This window comes from Podarcis bocagei (genome assembly GCF_964188305.1).
Source record: "Podarcis bocagei genome assembly, chromosome: 5".
Taxonomy (NCBI): Eukaryota; Metazoa; Chordata; class Lepidosauria; order Squamata; family Lacertidae; genus Podarcis; species Podarcis bocagei.
The window spans coordinates 102,479,665-102,495,388 of record NC_138129.1 but is presented as its reverse complement, the minus strand read 5'-3'; the positions used below and the strand labels follow the sequence as shown (position 1 = coordinate 102,495,388).

The window sequence follows — 15,724 nt, the reverse complement described above, 5'->3', positions numbered from 1 at the left end:
CCCCTCCGGCGCAGATGCAGCATTGCAAAAATAAAACCCCCCCGACGCAGCTCTACCTGGGGGGCAGCCTCCGCCTCTCCGCCTCCGCGAGGATCCCCGGGCTCCATCCTGCCGCCCGATCTCCGCGGGGGCGCAGGCAGGCTGCGCGGGGTCTGCGCGGAAGAGCCCCTGCCCGCCCGGCCGCCGCCGCTGCGCTCATTCCATGGCCGGGAGAAGAGCGCTTCAAACAAAATGCCCGGCCCGCCAGGCCACGCTGGGAAACGTAGTTCGCGCACCCCACGCGGGCGCGGAGCCCAAGGGCGAGGGGACTACGGATCCCGGCAGCCCCCGCGCCAGGGACGGAGGGGGAGAGGCCGGGTGCAGGGATGGAGGGACGGATGGGCGAGCGAGTGAGTGAGTGGCAGCCGCCAAGCCTTGGCCGAGAGCCATGAAGGACCTCCCCGGAGGAGGAGGAGGAGGAGGGAGGCGCAGAGCGGGAGGGAGGGAGGGAACCCCAGGGGTCATCTAGTGACGGCGCCCCAATCGAAAATTTGACTTTAAAATAAAAAAATCTTTCGAATTTTTTAATTTTTCCCGCGGCACACCAGGCAACATCTCGCGGCACACTAGTGTGCCGCGGAACAGTGGTTGGGAAACACTGGGCTAGCGCACAGAAATGCCGTTTACCTTCCTGTCGAAGCGGTACCTATTTATCTACTTGCATTGGCATGCTTTCAAACTGCTAGGTTGGCACAGAGACACGGGTGGCGCTGAGCCTCTTGGGCTTGCTGATCGAAGGTTGGCTGTTCGAATCCTGAAAGCGAGATGTGTGTCGTACTCCATAGTCACCTTTGACTGGACTTAACCGTCCAGGGGTCTTTTACCTTTTATTCCCCAATAAGGATGCACAGGAACGTAGCTTTAAGCTGAAGAAGGTGGCAGAAAAGACGCATGGACAATAAACAGGATCTTAAAATTAATTAATTAATTAATTAATTAAAAACCTCGGCACTTGTACCTTACAACATCCATACAGTCCCCCCCTCCAGAAGCACATATCCAGCACATGCAGTAATCATTATTCATACATGATCTCTTAATTTTGCATTCATACTTTCACAGCCAAAAAAAAAGAGCCACCCTTAAAAATACTAAGCAACTAGGTTCTAACCTGATTTGCATTTTACCCATATTCAGTCCCTGTGGGGACTTCTTCCAGTGGTGTCTGCCTGCTACCCTTAAAGTAGGAGGCAGCTAGGAGCCACAGTGAGACAAATTAAACACCCAGACCCCAAAGCACAGAGAACAGTGTTGATTGTCATATCAATATTGTAATGGGATGTTAAAAATAACAAAATAGCCAAAACATAGGGACAGTTCAGATAAACTGGGAAGCCAGGTGCATGATGAAGAAATTGGAAGGTTCCAATTCTACTTTAAAGCAAACCACAGTTCCCTGTAATTAATGAATTTAGGGAACAATGGTTTATTTCTGCCATATTTTATAATCCTATGCAAACGGATTTGGGAGTAAACCATTTGGATTTCTCAGAGCTGGATAGAATTGCACTAGTTAACAAACCAGGATCTGAAACCATGGTTGATCCTGGTTTATTTCAACAAACTATGGTTTGAATAACTCAGAATAACAATCCCCCAGGTTTATCCATAAAGGGGAACCATAGGATTTGGGTTGGTTTTGGTTTTTTTTACATAAAAGCAGAAGCTTCCAACCTCCTTGTTGCACCCTGGAGATAGGGAGGCTCTCTTGGGCTTATCCGTACAGCATGAAAGCAGTTTCCAGATGTGTCTGAACAAAACCATAAAAAGTAAATTGTAACACCAGCAAGAAGCAACTTCTTCCAAAGAACACATTTTAAAATGTATATTCAGGAAAGCATGCAAAAAATTAAAATATGCTTATTTTCATACTGTTCATTAGTGCCCAAGAAACCTAAAGAAAGATTCAGTCCAATCTCCTCTATGGGACCTGTGTCTCACATTGGTGTCTGACCCTTAAAAAGCACACCTGACATCTAGAGTTACAATTTTGATCTCCACTTGGTTTGCGCTGGAACAGAAGGTTCATCTTTAAGGCTTGGGGGAAGGTAAGGATATTAAAAATAGGGAAAGCAGTAAAATTCCACCTATTCACCCAAGTCTTTCTTTCAGTAATTGCCACAATGAGATTCTCCATATTTAGACAAAATCATTCAGGTTGAAAGAAATGTGATCAGCTATTGTGGCAAGTCTTGGCAAGCATAACTATCCTAAGCCATTTTAGACTATCCTAATCTGAGGTAGAACATCTTCTTTCCAAAGATCAAGAAAAATTGTCCAATAATTTATAAAAACATTGCTTGGCAAATGTAAATCTAACAGCCAATGCTAGACCATAGGAGAATGCAGTCCTGTTTGTTAGCACCTTTAACAGAACGAAGTCTTCTCTTTTTTGTTTTTACTGGGGAAATATTGTCGAGTCCATGCCCCGTTTTCTCCTGTAGCATTTATTGCAACATCAATAAGGTAATCTGGTGTCAGCCACCTCAAGAGGATCAGGAAAAGAAAGCTGAGCACAGCAAAAAGAGCAAAAATGCAGCCGGTCACTGGGCCACAGTGAGAGATTAGTCTGTCAAGTCGTTTGCCCATTGGTAATACAGTTTCACCTGCCACTCTGTCATACACCTAAGAAAGAAAGGGGGGGGGGAATACATGAGGGTTGTCTGCAATGTTTAGATTGCATCATCTAATAGGCAAGACATCTGCTTATAAGGCTGATTATATTCTAAGTCCAATACAGGGTGTACTTCTGCATATGCACAAGCACTTGTGGGGCTTAGGAGAGATCTCAGAAAGAGGTCCATAGGTAGCAGCTCTCTCTCAGCAGCAGGTCCACAGACTGTTTTGCAAGGGGAGGCTCTTGATTCTCGATAACATTGCATCTAGGGAGGAGAATTTACTCATCTGACTAGGGTTGCTCCAGTACAGAGTACAATGTATGTGAAGGTTTTTGGTGGAAATAAGTTAGGAGTATCTAGTAAAGACTGTTAGTTAGAAGGATTTCCACACCAACAAGCTAAATAGTGAAACAACTAGGAGATGTTATGCAAGGGCCCAGGTGAAGGCAATTTTAATGAAGCTTGCAAATTATGCTACCAGCACAAGGAATTTGAGAACTTATTTCTGTTATGTAATATCACAACAAAGTATGACATAAAAACAACATATTTGTAGAGCTGCTCACCCTCCACTCTGAAAAATACTCAAGCCTCCCTGCTCCTTTCAGATGCTGCTGGGCTGCCATTGCCACCATCCCTGACCACTGAGCACGCTTTTGGGGGCTGATGGGCATTGCAACACCTGGAGGGCCACAGGTTCCACCCCCCCCCTACACTAAAACAAAGACCAGGAAAATATAATGGGTCTCAGAATATGGAAGTGCACCTACTTTTTCAGTTCTCTTTGCAACATCCTTCCAAGTATAGAAAGTTTTAACGTTGTTGTGTATTATTTCTGAAGACAGAAGCGATCCCGACTTCAGTTGACGAATTGCCTTTTCCAAACCATTACAGAGAGATTTCACGGAAGGTTCACATAAGATTATAAAATTATCTGGCAGCACCTCAGGAATCCCACCAACCCTTGTACTCACCACCTAAAATAGCAGGAAAATTTATTTTATACTTATCAGGCAATTTAAGTTTCAAAAATACTATATCAATAATACAACACAGTAATGAATGTTTCACCTCCAAATGATCAGCTGTAAATGTATAAATAAATGTGTTGTCTTGCCCTTCCATCTAGGTGGCATAAATGGCCTTCTCAGCTTCTATCTCAACTTTTATCCTTATAGCAACACTGTGAGGTAAATCAGATGAAGAGTATATGAATGGCCCAAAATTACACAGGGAGACTCATGACTGTGGAAACTCCTCAAGAAAGGATTCAGCGCCATTTCTCTCTCCTTTGACCCCCCGCCCCGTTGTCAAAACAGGTCACTTCTTGCCCAAACACCCTCCACCAGTACTAATATCTTACAAATCCATTAGACAAGCTGTTTTAATTTTGCTCTTTTGTATTAGATTGAAGGTGGCGTTTTGACATTATAAATCCATATTTTTATTTTTGCTATCAGCTTCCTTCAGTCTTTTTGAAGATAGACTGAATGTGGGACTTCCAGGAGAAAAGCTGGCTGGCTAGTCATTGACTGCTGACACTACAACAAGATAATTATGCTGTGATTAACAATAGGCAAAACATAAACCTTTGTTATTACTCTCTACCTTTGAAGATAGGGAGATTAAAGGACCACAAGCTTAATGTAAGTCAACCGTGTGATACAGCAGCATCAACAGATGTATAACGTCCTGATCAAGGGAAGTCGTAATCCCATTCTACTCTGCCTTGGTCTGCCTTGGAATACATTGTCCAATTCTGGGTGCCACAATTGAAGGATGTCGACAAGCTGGAACATGTGCAGAGGAGGGCAACCAAGATGACCAAGGGTCTGGAAACCAAGCCTTATGAGGAATGGTTGAGGGAATTGGGCATGTTTAGCTTGGAAAAGAGGAGACTGATAGGGGATATGATAGCCATCTTCAAATATCTCAAAGGCCGTCACATGGAAGATGGAGCAAGCTTGTTTTCCCAATGGCTCCAAGTTACAGGAAAGGAGATTTCAACTAAACAGTGCTGACAGTAAGGGCTGTTCAACAATGGGATGGTCTCCCTCAGGAGGTGATACTCTCCTTCCTGGGAGGTTTTTAAGCGGAGGTTGGATGGCCATGTGTTATGGATGCTTTAGCTAAGATTCCTACATTGCAAAGGGTTGGACTAGATGAAGTTTTTGGATGGAGGGAACGTGTTGGGAGCAAGGAATCACCATTGTGCCTGCATAATAGCCCTGAAGGTTAGTCCTTGGGACATCAGGTCAGCTAAAGCTCCCTTCTTTTAATTACTTCTGAGACTGGGATGAATTACGACGGACGTGAATCTATCCACCACTTAATTTTCACCTAGAACACAAATGGACTGCTGGCATAAGATGAGACATTACCTAACAGCCAGAAAAATAAAAATAAAACATATCTTAATTATTTGTGGTTAAGATAGATTATAAACGGATAAGGGTGCTTAATAATCTTTATTTTATATTACTTTTAATGCTCTGTCCTTTTTGTGAAGTGCTACAAAAGTGAAAACAATTTCTTTAGCATAAGAAAGGAATGCAATTCTCTATTAAAGAGATGAAAGTCATCTTTATTTCTCTTTTTTCTCTCTTTCTTTTTATTTTTTATTACCTTTATTTCCTGCTTTCTCTACTCTGGATTAATGAAGGTATGCACAAAAGGTGTTGGATGGAAGGTGAAAGACCATGCGTGAGAGGCAGGGAAGATCTCCCAAGTGGGAGCTGGGAGGGCCCCTCACCTTCTGTGGGGGACAAGAGCTAAGCTGCACCTCTGAAAGATGGCTTTCTATCCCCCCCCCCCTTTATGCTTCTTCTTTTCTTTTTTATTATTTGGATTAGTTGTTTTTTAATTGTAGTGTATGCTGAAAAGTATACACACACACACACACAGAGTGCTTTTTTCTTTAAAAATATTTAGGGGTACTCTCATTTTGACTCAAGAAAATCACCATTCTATAGTTCAAATCGGGGGAAACAAATGGACAAAAGTACAAAATTCACAAAATGTTTAGGTGTATGCGTACCCCTGCATACCTCCAGGAAAAAAGCACTCTGTGTGTGTGTGTGTGTGTAAAGGTTGGATGTAAATAAATCAAGCAAATGAAGATGAATTAATCAAATGAAGTAATCAGTGTACTTTATGACCTCTTAAGCCAATTTTATATGAACATACGTGAAAATATTAAATAGAGTAGAAAAGGCCAGCACAGGAGAATCCTCAAAACTGAGCAGCACAACAGATATGCATAGCAGTTCCTAGAGGCTACATTTTTTATGTCTTCCTGCAATAGCCAGAAGGGGCAGTTTATCAATCACCTGGCAGGACACAATACATAGGTGGTGGATCATAAATTGAGATCTATGTGACAAAGGTGGAAATGCACCTTTCAGGGTTCATCATCCCACTGGAGCTGTGAGCAGTCACACCCCTGAGAAACAGAGAGAGGGCTTCTCCCAAAGTTCTGCAGGGCTGAAGGATACCAAAGAGTCCAGAGACCTCAGACTCCAGCCTCCCTGCCGCTTCAGAGAGATGCAAGGAGAAACCAAACTCCTTCCCTTTGCTGTAGAAGCACCATCTCAACAACTTGCAGCAGGCAGAACCAATGAATAGATGAGCTGGATTGCTCCTCACCCATTCCTTGGTCTATGCCAGCCAAACATTACTAGAATAAAAAGAGCCAGTTAGGAATCTATAATTCCTCCTGTTCAGTTTCAGCAGTGCTTGCGACTTGCACTCTTTTCTGCCTAGCTTAATCTAGCAGCCACGTCAGAAAACATGGAAGTCTGTAATTACTTGAGAACATTCAGAGACTCAAAATGGTTTTTTAAATTTAATCCAAACAGTGAGTGATATTCCAAATGAACCAAAATAAAATTTGATTTAATTCAATCTTTTACCTCAACATTTTCATTTTATATTGTTTTTCTTTCTCCTATATTGCTAAACTGTAGTATAATCTCTCCTTCACTAGATACACAATGTGGCAATCTAATGTTTAAAGCTGTCAATGAATTTTTTTAAGGATAATGATTGAGTCTTCAGTTGTCCAAATGCTTCTTTCTGAATCAAAGATGAGAATAAGCCAAATAATCAAGGTTCAAACACACCTTGTATTCCTGAAATATGCAAGCCAGTTATGTTAAAATTCTACATAATGAATACAGAGAACTGACAATCAAGTTGTAAGTCCCATGCAAACTGATTCTTCATTTCCAAAGAACTTGTAGTTATAAGTGTAGACACTTCTGTCAGATATGTTATTCAAAAGTCTGCTTGTTAATGCGTAGTTGTATATTATGTTATTAAGAAAATGTCCAACTAGTCTCTCTAAACAAGGAAATTGTTTTTACCTGTAAACCACAACTGGCAGCTTCCACAATTGCCATGCAAAATGCTTCGGTGAGAGAAGTGTTGAGAAAAATGTGTCCCTGAACCAAGACATTTCTAACATCCTGATGTTCTAAAGCTCCCAGGAGACGGACTCTGCATGCAATTAGAGAAAACAAGTTTTTTAAAGGTAATCTTTGCAAAAGTCTTCATAACCATGTGTATGATCACAGTTAAACGTAAGCACTTGTCAATATCACTAATTTTGTGGCTTATGAACTTTCTTAGCTATTTACACTACTGACACTGATGGGCTGGACTGCATATCAAAACAAGCTCCACAATGCTTTTAAATGGCATTGGTTCACACATTCGGATACAATCCATAACGGGCATAATTCAGCCAACATTTAATGACACCACATAGAGAAAACTTTGTGATGGGTATCCATTATGATAGTCTCCAAAATGGATTGCCGTCATGTACTGTGAGGCTGACTTTTAAAATGGTGCAGACAGTTTAGCAGGCCCAAAACAGAGCAATGCAGTTATCTGCACTAGTTTTCATGTCATTTCTGGGCCTGATTTTAAGTCCTAGCATTATTTTTTAAAGCCCTAAACATATTGGGGCCAGGTTACTTAGAGGATTGCTCTTTGCCAATACAGTCAAACCTTGGTTGTCGAACATAATCTATTCCAGAAGCTCGTTCGGCTTCCAAAATGTTCGAAAACTGAGGTGCAGCTTCCGATTGGTTCCAAGAGTTTTTTGCATTCAGCGGAAGCCGCATCGAATGTTCAGCTTCCGAAAAACGCTCAAAAACCATTCGGGAGCGGAAATGGTTTGGGAGCTGAAACATTCCAAAATGGAGCTGTTCAGGAACCAAGGTTTGACCGTATATACATTTTTCCTTTTCCACTTTCACTCGCCTAAAGAGATGGGCAACTAGCTGCCGTTTTATTCATTTAATTTTTTATTTTATTAAATTTGTACCCTGCCTTTCCTCCTAAAGGAGCAAGTATGCTTATTGGAACACTCTTCCCCAGGGAATGCCAACATTAAGACTTTTGTGCCAAGTAAAGAGCTGACTTTTGATAAAGTCCCTCACCAAAGGCTCACGGGGTAAGAGGAGAAGTCCTCTTGCAGATCAGTATTTTGTTAAGAAACAGGAAGCAGACTGTAGAATTAAAAGGACAGTTCTTTCAAAAGAGTGATGCAGAAAATGGGAGTTCACCAAGGATCAGTGTTATGACATTTGCTTTTTAACTTGCTCATAAAATGATCAAGGGCTAGGAATGAGCAGGGAGGTAGCCAAATTTGCTAATGATACCAAGTTGTTCAAGCTGAACAAAACAAAAAGGGACTGTGAAGAGCTGCAGAAGTATTTCTCCAAACTGGGTGAATGGACAGTAAAATGGCAAAAAAAAAATAAAAAAAAATCCAAACTTCACATACAGTCAAACCTCGGTTGTCAAACGTAATCCATTCTGGAAGCCCGTTTGGTTTCCAAAATGTTCGACAACTGAGGCATGGCTTCTGATTGGCTGCAAGACCCTCCTGCACTCAAGCAGAAGCCGTGTTGGGTGTTCGGCTTCCGAAAAACATTCAAAAACCCAAACTTCTACTTCTGGGTTTTCGGCTTTTGAGAGCCGAAATGTTCCAAAATGGGGGTGTTTGAGAGCCGAAGTTTGACTGTATATGCTAATGTAATCTGGACTGGTAGTGAATGACTAGGAACAAGAGTTTGGGGCTATAGTGGCTAGTTCAGTGAAGAAGCTCAATGTGGACCAACAAGGAATAGAAGAAATACAAGTATCTTAAGAAAGTAACTGGACATCTTATTTAAACTGAGCAAGAAAGCAATTTTGAAAAGATTTTGAAGAACTGAATACTGATTGACCATCAAGCACCTTCCAGATTACAAATTTACATATTTGGGGGATTATCCACAGCGGATTATCAGACTGGTGTGCCATCCCCCACCCCCATGTGCACTGAGCTGCATACATGGAAAAGAGTGACTCACCTAAACGAATTTATAATATGCCAGAATTGAGAGCACTCTTCCAAAACAAGAATGTTCCAGAAAAATCACAGCATGCTACCAAGTGCTGCTCAGTATCTGGCAGGATGGTGGAAATTATATGCAAATTTCATTAGCCATATGCACCTCCCCCTTGCAGCCTTCCTCCCAATGCTCACCCAATTCTTCCTTTGACCCTTCAATCACCACAACAGTAATAAAACAAGAGCAAGGCAAGTACCTGTCATGCAGCTGGTATCTTTCCCGTACCTCTTCTAATACAATTCTTTTTGGTCCTTCTCCTCCAACTAAGAAATGTAAATCTGGATACTTCTGACAAAGTTCAGGAATTATACCACTAAGCAAATCTATACCTGAAGACATAATATTTAGAGGCAGTTGGTATTTCAGATTTGTTACTTATCTACCTGACAAAGCATTCCATCATACGTCAGCATCAAAAGAAAATGACAAAAAAACTGTGTTAATAAAATTGCAAATAAAAAACTATAGTGTACTGTATTGGGTTCCTTGATTTTTTACTGTGACCAGATTTAGAGTTTATTTCTGAAGTTTACAAATTTACTTCAACTCTATCTTACTCCATAAAAATTTCATTACTGCTGCAAGATCTCAGTGGTACCTGATTTCTAAGTATCTGCTACACTACAAGCAAAGCTTTGTGCAAAAGCTGCTTTTTGGGAAATAGACAACAATCATATGTCCTACCCACAGAAGCAGGGAGGATTAATGGAGAATATATAAGACAGAACAAAACTTAAGAGAAAGAGAAGATAAAGTGTCTTGAACAATTACTTTCTTCTAGCAGTTGCACTAGAAAACCTGTTTCCTCAAAAGTAAGTCCTCCTGGGTTCAGAAGAACTTACTCCCATGTAACACAAGACTGGAAGCCGTGAGGTGGCATGGCTACTGTCAGGAACAGCAGGGAATAAAGTCCACTAACAGAGAAAAGGTAGCAGGGATGGCTTCTCTACTAGTATCTAAACTACTAGCCCAGAGGCAACAGTCCAAAAGGAAAATGCACTAGATATTGTGTAGGTGGATTACCAACATGCCTTGTACTGGTGAATGGAAGGTAGCACACTGCACTTTCACAATCATTCCCCCTAAATTAATTGCAGTCATATCCTGCCTTTCCTCCAAGGAGCTGTGCATGGCTTTCCCTTGCCTCATTTTATACTACGAAAAGCCCCGTGAAACAGTACAGGCTGAGAGATGACGTGACTCAGGGTCATGCTGAGCTTCACGGCAGAGCAAGAACTTCAACACTGGCTCCCCAATCTTAGTGTGACACTTAGGTAAAGGTAAAGGTACCCCTGCCCGAACGGGCCAGTCTTGACAGACTCTGGGGTTTGTGCGCCCATCTCACATCTATAGGCCGGGGGCCAGCGCTGTCCGGAGACACTTCCGGGTCACGTGGCCAGCGTGACAAAGCTGCATCTGGCGAGCCAGCGCAGCACACGGAACGCCGTTTACCTTCCCGCTGGTAAGCGGTACCTATTTATCTACTTGCACCCGGGGGTGCTTTCGAACTGCTAGGTTGGCAGGCGCTGGGACCGAGCAGCGGGAGCGCACCCCGCCGCGGGGATTCGAACCGCCGACCTTTCGATCGGCAGGCCCTAGGCGCTGAGGCTTTTACCCACAGCGCCACCCGCGTCCCGTAAGTGTGACACTTACACGACAGCAATTTTTTTAAAGGCAAAACATTGTGCCAGTCAGTATTTTTCTTCTAAAAAAAAAATGGTGCCGGTACAGCGTATCCCTGAGCATCCCAGGAAAAAAAAACATTGGTGCCAGTGCTGAAGATAAAAATGTCTGCTAGAAAGAGTTAATGGGCCAATGCCTTTTTTGCTCTTTGCTCTGAATTTGTTGTCTATCCTAGGTTTTTGGTTTAGGCACCCCTATATCTCACAACATTCCTTTTTATTTTATGTATTTGCATGTTTGGAGGAACAGAACCAACTGTATGCATTATGACCGTTCTTCTATGCCCTCTACCTGCAACAACAATAGCTCTTGCTCAGGTCATCATGATCCTATGATATCACAGCATGTAGTTTCACTTGTTAAAACTGGCAGCCCCACGCAGTTCCTGCCAAGCAGCATGTGAATCCATATGCAACTGCATGCGGTCTGCCACACATCTAAACAGGATTTTATGCTTGCCAAGTCTTAAAATATTTAGGTGCCAAGCAGAAACTTTCCTCTATAACCAGGTCTTTGGCCTTTAACTATCTGTGACCTTTTAGAAGTGGGTGGGATGCTTTTAATGTATTTCTCTATTCTCTTTGTTTCAATGCATCTGTGTGGGATTTATTGTCTTTTTGTTTGGCTGTAAGTCACTTTGGGCTTCCCTGGGTAAGATAAAACAACTGACAAATTTAGTAAATAATAAAATAATAATAAAACCAGCCATAATATCATGCAGCAAAACTTAAGTAAATTTAAAAGGTAGATACAAACAGAAAGGCAATTTCTGATCAACTCTATAGCATTAGAAAGAAGCTACATTAAGTGCCACGTATATTTTGGATCTCATTACCTTTTCTATATACAAGCCTGCTGACAACAACAACAGTTATTGTGCTTTTGTTCCTTCTAGATACATCTGGAGTGAAGTCAGTAGGATCAACGGCATTGGGAATGACAGAAACTATTTCAGGATTCAGTGCTGCTCTCAACACAGTATTTTCCTTGCTAGTGTAAGAAACACATATTATGTGGTTTGTATCACATAGCGATACAGTCAAGAGTTTGTTTGTAAGCACCGAACTAACATCAGCAAATCCAAAAAGGGAATGGTCTGTAAAAACTGTCCGTAGTTGCATTGTCTTGGCATGGAACAGGGCATCATGAGCCATAGCAGAAAATGAACTATGGGCATGGACAATGGTGACTCTTTCACGTACAAATATATACCTGAGCAGAGGCAGGCTATGGAAGAGAGTTGTTGCAGTAGACTGGTTGTACATAACTCTTAATGGCAAATAATAGACTTTCAGTCCATTGGTGAGGTAACGAATGCCTTTACGGTCTTCATAAGCATGAGTGACAATGATAACTTTGTGTCCTCTTTCAATTAGGCACTGTGACAATTGGTAGATGTGGCTTTCCACTCCTCCCATGTTTGGATAAAAAAAGTCGGACACCATGCAAATACTATGAATTTTACTTGAACATGATGGAGATTTATGACAGTTCACCGTGGAAGAAGACAAGGGGGATAGGAACTGCATGTGATTTCCTCTTTGACCTGCCATAGTAGTTTAGCAATCAGTCTGAAAAGTAGACATTCAACATGAAGAAAAGGCTCCATCCATTTCCTAAAAGAGCAAAGAAAAAAATACACATTACACATCAAGGCTAAAAAAAAACCTCACCACTTACAGAGGTCTTCATTGTACAGCACAATACTATGCATGCTTCTGTCAGAAATAAACCACATTCTGTTCAATAGCATTTATTCATGTCCCTAGTAAGTGTGTTCAGGATTGCAGTGTTAGAATAAAGACTTTGGGGGAAGCCATTATCATGCAATTTATCTGCGTCCCGCCCAGCGTTCAAAATTAACCAGTCATCAGTTGCTTTCTGCAACTCAGGAGTGAGTGCCCCCCTTGCAACCGTTGAGATTTGCAACCGAAATCTCCTGTGGCTGGGTGAGAGCAGTGTCACTAACTGAAGTGTTCCCTTTCCACTTGCTCCTTTTGATGTGCTGAGGAAGAGAAAACCCTTTCATTGTTGTACAAAGCTCTTTCACAGTTAAATGAATTGTTTTTCTCTTGCGAGGGATGGGTGTTACTGTCCCATACATGCCTAAACTTAAGTCCCACTGTGCATGTTCACTGTACGACCTGTACCCTCCAAGTACCACAAAAAGGACCACATAAATTCTCTATGCAGGTTTTTTTTTACAAATTTATGAAGATAAAGGTTTCAGTAAGCTATCTGCTCTAATTGCGTAAAAGAGGTTTGGTTTTTACTTTTGCTGGAATGAAACTGCTTTGCAACTTAGAATCATAAAATTGTAGAGTTGGAAATGACCCCAAGTCATCTAGGCCATGCATAGTCAATCTTTTTATACCTACCGCCCACTAATGCATCTTTCTTGATGGTAAGATTTCCTTACCACCCACCAGTGCTTGATGGAACAACCCCTGATCTAGACCAACCCCCTGCAATGCAGGAATCTCAACTAAAGCATCCATAACGAACAGCCATCCGACCTCTGTTTTAAAACCTCCAGTGAAGGAGACTTAATTGATTCTTTGTTTCAAAATAACTTGTCTTTTGTGCACAGCATTTATTCCATCTTTAGCTAAATCCCCCATCTTATCCTCATTTGGTTTAGTAATTGTCTAAAAAAACCGTGCCTGTATGTATTGTTGTGGTGACTGAAACCTAGGTTGAGGGTGCCATTTCTCCTAGCTTTTCTGAATTATTATTATTATTTATTTATATCCCGCCCATCGTGCCGGGTTTCCCCAGCAGAACTCAATAGAATATTAAAAACTTCAACCATTAACAACTTCGCTATACAGGGCTGCCTTCAGATGACTTCTAAAAGTCAGGTAGCTGTTTATTTCCTCTGAGGGGAGGCTGCTCCACAGGGCGGGCGCCACTACTGAGACGGCTCTCTGCCTGGCTCCCTGTAACCTCGCTAACCCTGGCGCTGCCACTGGGAGCTGCATTTCTGCAAGACTGTGGACTACAGCACCAGGAAAGCCAAGCTCAGCACAGGGATGCTCCAAGGGCACGAGGCTCTTCGGATCCCCGCAGGCGCCGGAGCGGGAGCGTTTCAGAGAAACGGGGCCTCGTGGGATGACTATTCCTTACGACACCTGCCCAAGGCGACCCAAGGAGGCTTCCGGGCCCCGGGGAGGGAGGCGGCCCACTCCCGAGAGGCTGAGGGCAAGAGCGGCGCCTCGAGTCCCCTCGTGGGAGAAGGGGCGCGGGGGGGGGAGGCCTCTCGGCGGCGGAGGCCCCGCGGGGCCCGAGGCTCACCTGGCGCCCGCCCGAGCGAGGGACTGGAGCGGCGCTTCTCCCGGCGCCCGGCTGCTCCTTCGGCCGCCGCTCCTCGGGGACCCTCGCGGCGGGAGGCGGCTCTTGCCCTTCTCGGAGCAACAGCAGGCGCCGAGACCCACGCACCGCTTTGCCCACACGCCGCCTTCGGAGCGCGAGAGAAAGCGTCCAATGGAAGGGCAGCGCCCGGAGCACGTGGTGCAACGAAAGCCAATGCGGGCGCTCGCGGCGATTTCTCGAGGAAGCGACGCTGGACTGCGCGTTGACGTCTCCTCCGGCGCCTCCGCCCTCCCTCCCTCCCTCCCGCTCCGCCTCCGGCCTCGAGGAGACGCCTCCGAGCAGGCCGCCGTTTGTCTGCCTGCCTGCCTGCCTGCCTGCCTGCCTGCCTGCCTTCACGTGGCCGCTTCCCAACCTCCCGCCCTCGCCCCTCCTGCGGGGCCTCAGAGGGGCCTTGGACTACAACTCCCATCAGCCCTGGCGCCTGCCCTGCTCGCTAAGAGCAGCAGGGGGCAGGTCCTGCCCAGCCGCCCCGCAGCCCAAGCGCCCTCTGCAGGCAGCGATGGCCAGAGCCAAGCAGGCGGCTGCTGGCAGGGCTGAGGCTGGCAGGCTCACCATCAAGTGGCACCAGCACCCGCGTTCCCCTCCAGCCTGAGGCCGCCCAGCAAGCCGAGTCTCCGTGCTCTTTCACCCCGTGGGGGCGTCTCCCAGGCCCGCTTGCTGGGTGGCACCAGCGGCTCATGCCTGCATTGTGCCTTCCATGCTGATGTTCAGTGTGATCCTGGTGGCAAGCGTCCTGCTCCTGATGATCTAGAAAGGCATTCTGGCAGAGGTGGAACCCCCACTGCTGCACCCTTTCTGAGGTGAGTTCCAGGTGTGGTAAACAAAATCTGCCCTTTTTCCCCTATGGGGTATCCAAGAGCCCGTATAGAGTCCTTACATGGGTTCCCTATTGGTAGGAGAAAATAACAGAGGCCAACCAGAGAATATTGAGAAGCAACGCATCTAGTGAGCCTGATCTTTATTGATCTTTAAATTCCCTGCCCTGGAACTCAAGATCACCCCTCCATACATACATCACAGAAGGGGTGTAACCCAAGACCATCCCACACAAACATACCTACATCACAGAAAAGGTGGTCCACAACAGAAATTTGAATGTTGTTTTTCCTGTCTGCCATGTTATCTGATAATGCCTTATCTGATTGCCTTTCCTGGTAGTCTGTCACCCTTTGAAATGGTGATTACTCAATTCCTGAGACAATGGGAGGGCTCCCTGACCTCCACCCTCCTTGCAGAAAAAACATTTGGTCAGCTTGGGAGTCAAAATGGTTTCAGGTCAGTCTTCCTGTGTTGATCTATATGACCTTAAATTTTATTATTACAGAGGCTAGGCATGGTGGCAGCGCCAGGGTGGAGGACATGGCTGTGCAGGTTCTGCGTGGCATCTGCAACCGGACCATCCGTTCTGCGTGCGGTCAAGCAGATGCACCTCGCATGTGGGAGCTCTCGGCAGCAACGGATAGCACTCAAGCACCTCCTGGTGAATAACAAGCACTGCTTCCTGTACTGCTACGTGTCCAAGGTGGCCTGCTCCAACTGGAAGCACATTCTCAAGGTGCTGGACGGCACCCTGGGGAACGTGAATGCAAAGCATAAGCTCTCCCA

General features: G+C 44.4%; 1 protein-coding gene across 2 annotated transcripts; it reads right to left on the bottom strand.

Moving 5' to 3' along the window:
* Positions 1-1,666: 1,666 nt before the first annotated feature.
* Positions 1,667-14,195, bottom strand: PIGA (phosphatidylinositol glycan anchor biosynthesis class A). 2 transcript variants are annotated; one of them, XM_081193320.1, is made up of 7 exons: positions 14,042-14,195; positions 11,583-12,363; positions 9,261-9,393; positions 7,022-7,154; positions 3,428-3,634; positions 2,405-2,664; positions 1,667-1,789 (listed from the first exon to the last, which is right to left on the bottom strand). In XM_081193320.1, exons 2-6 carry the CDS (start codon positions 12,298-12,300, stop codon positions 2,407-2,409), a joined length of 1,449 nt encoding a protein of 482 aa, XP_081049446.1. In that variant the 5' UTR covers positions 12,301-12,363; positions 14,042-14,195; the 3' UTR covers positions 1,667-1,789; positions 2,405-2,406. The 2 variants fall into 2 exon arrangements, with proteins under 2 accessions (XP_081049446.1, XP_081049445.1); XM_081193319.1 differs by having other exon boundaries at positions 1,667-2,664.
* Positions 14,196-15,724: the final 1,529 nt, after the last annotated feature.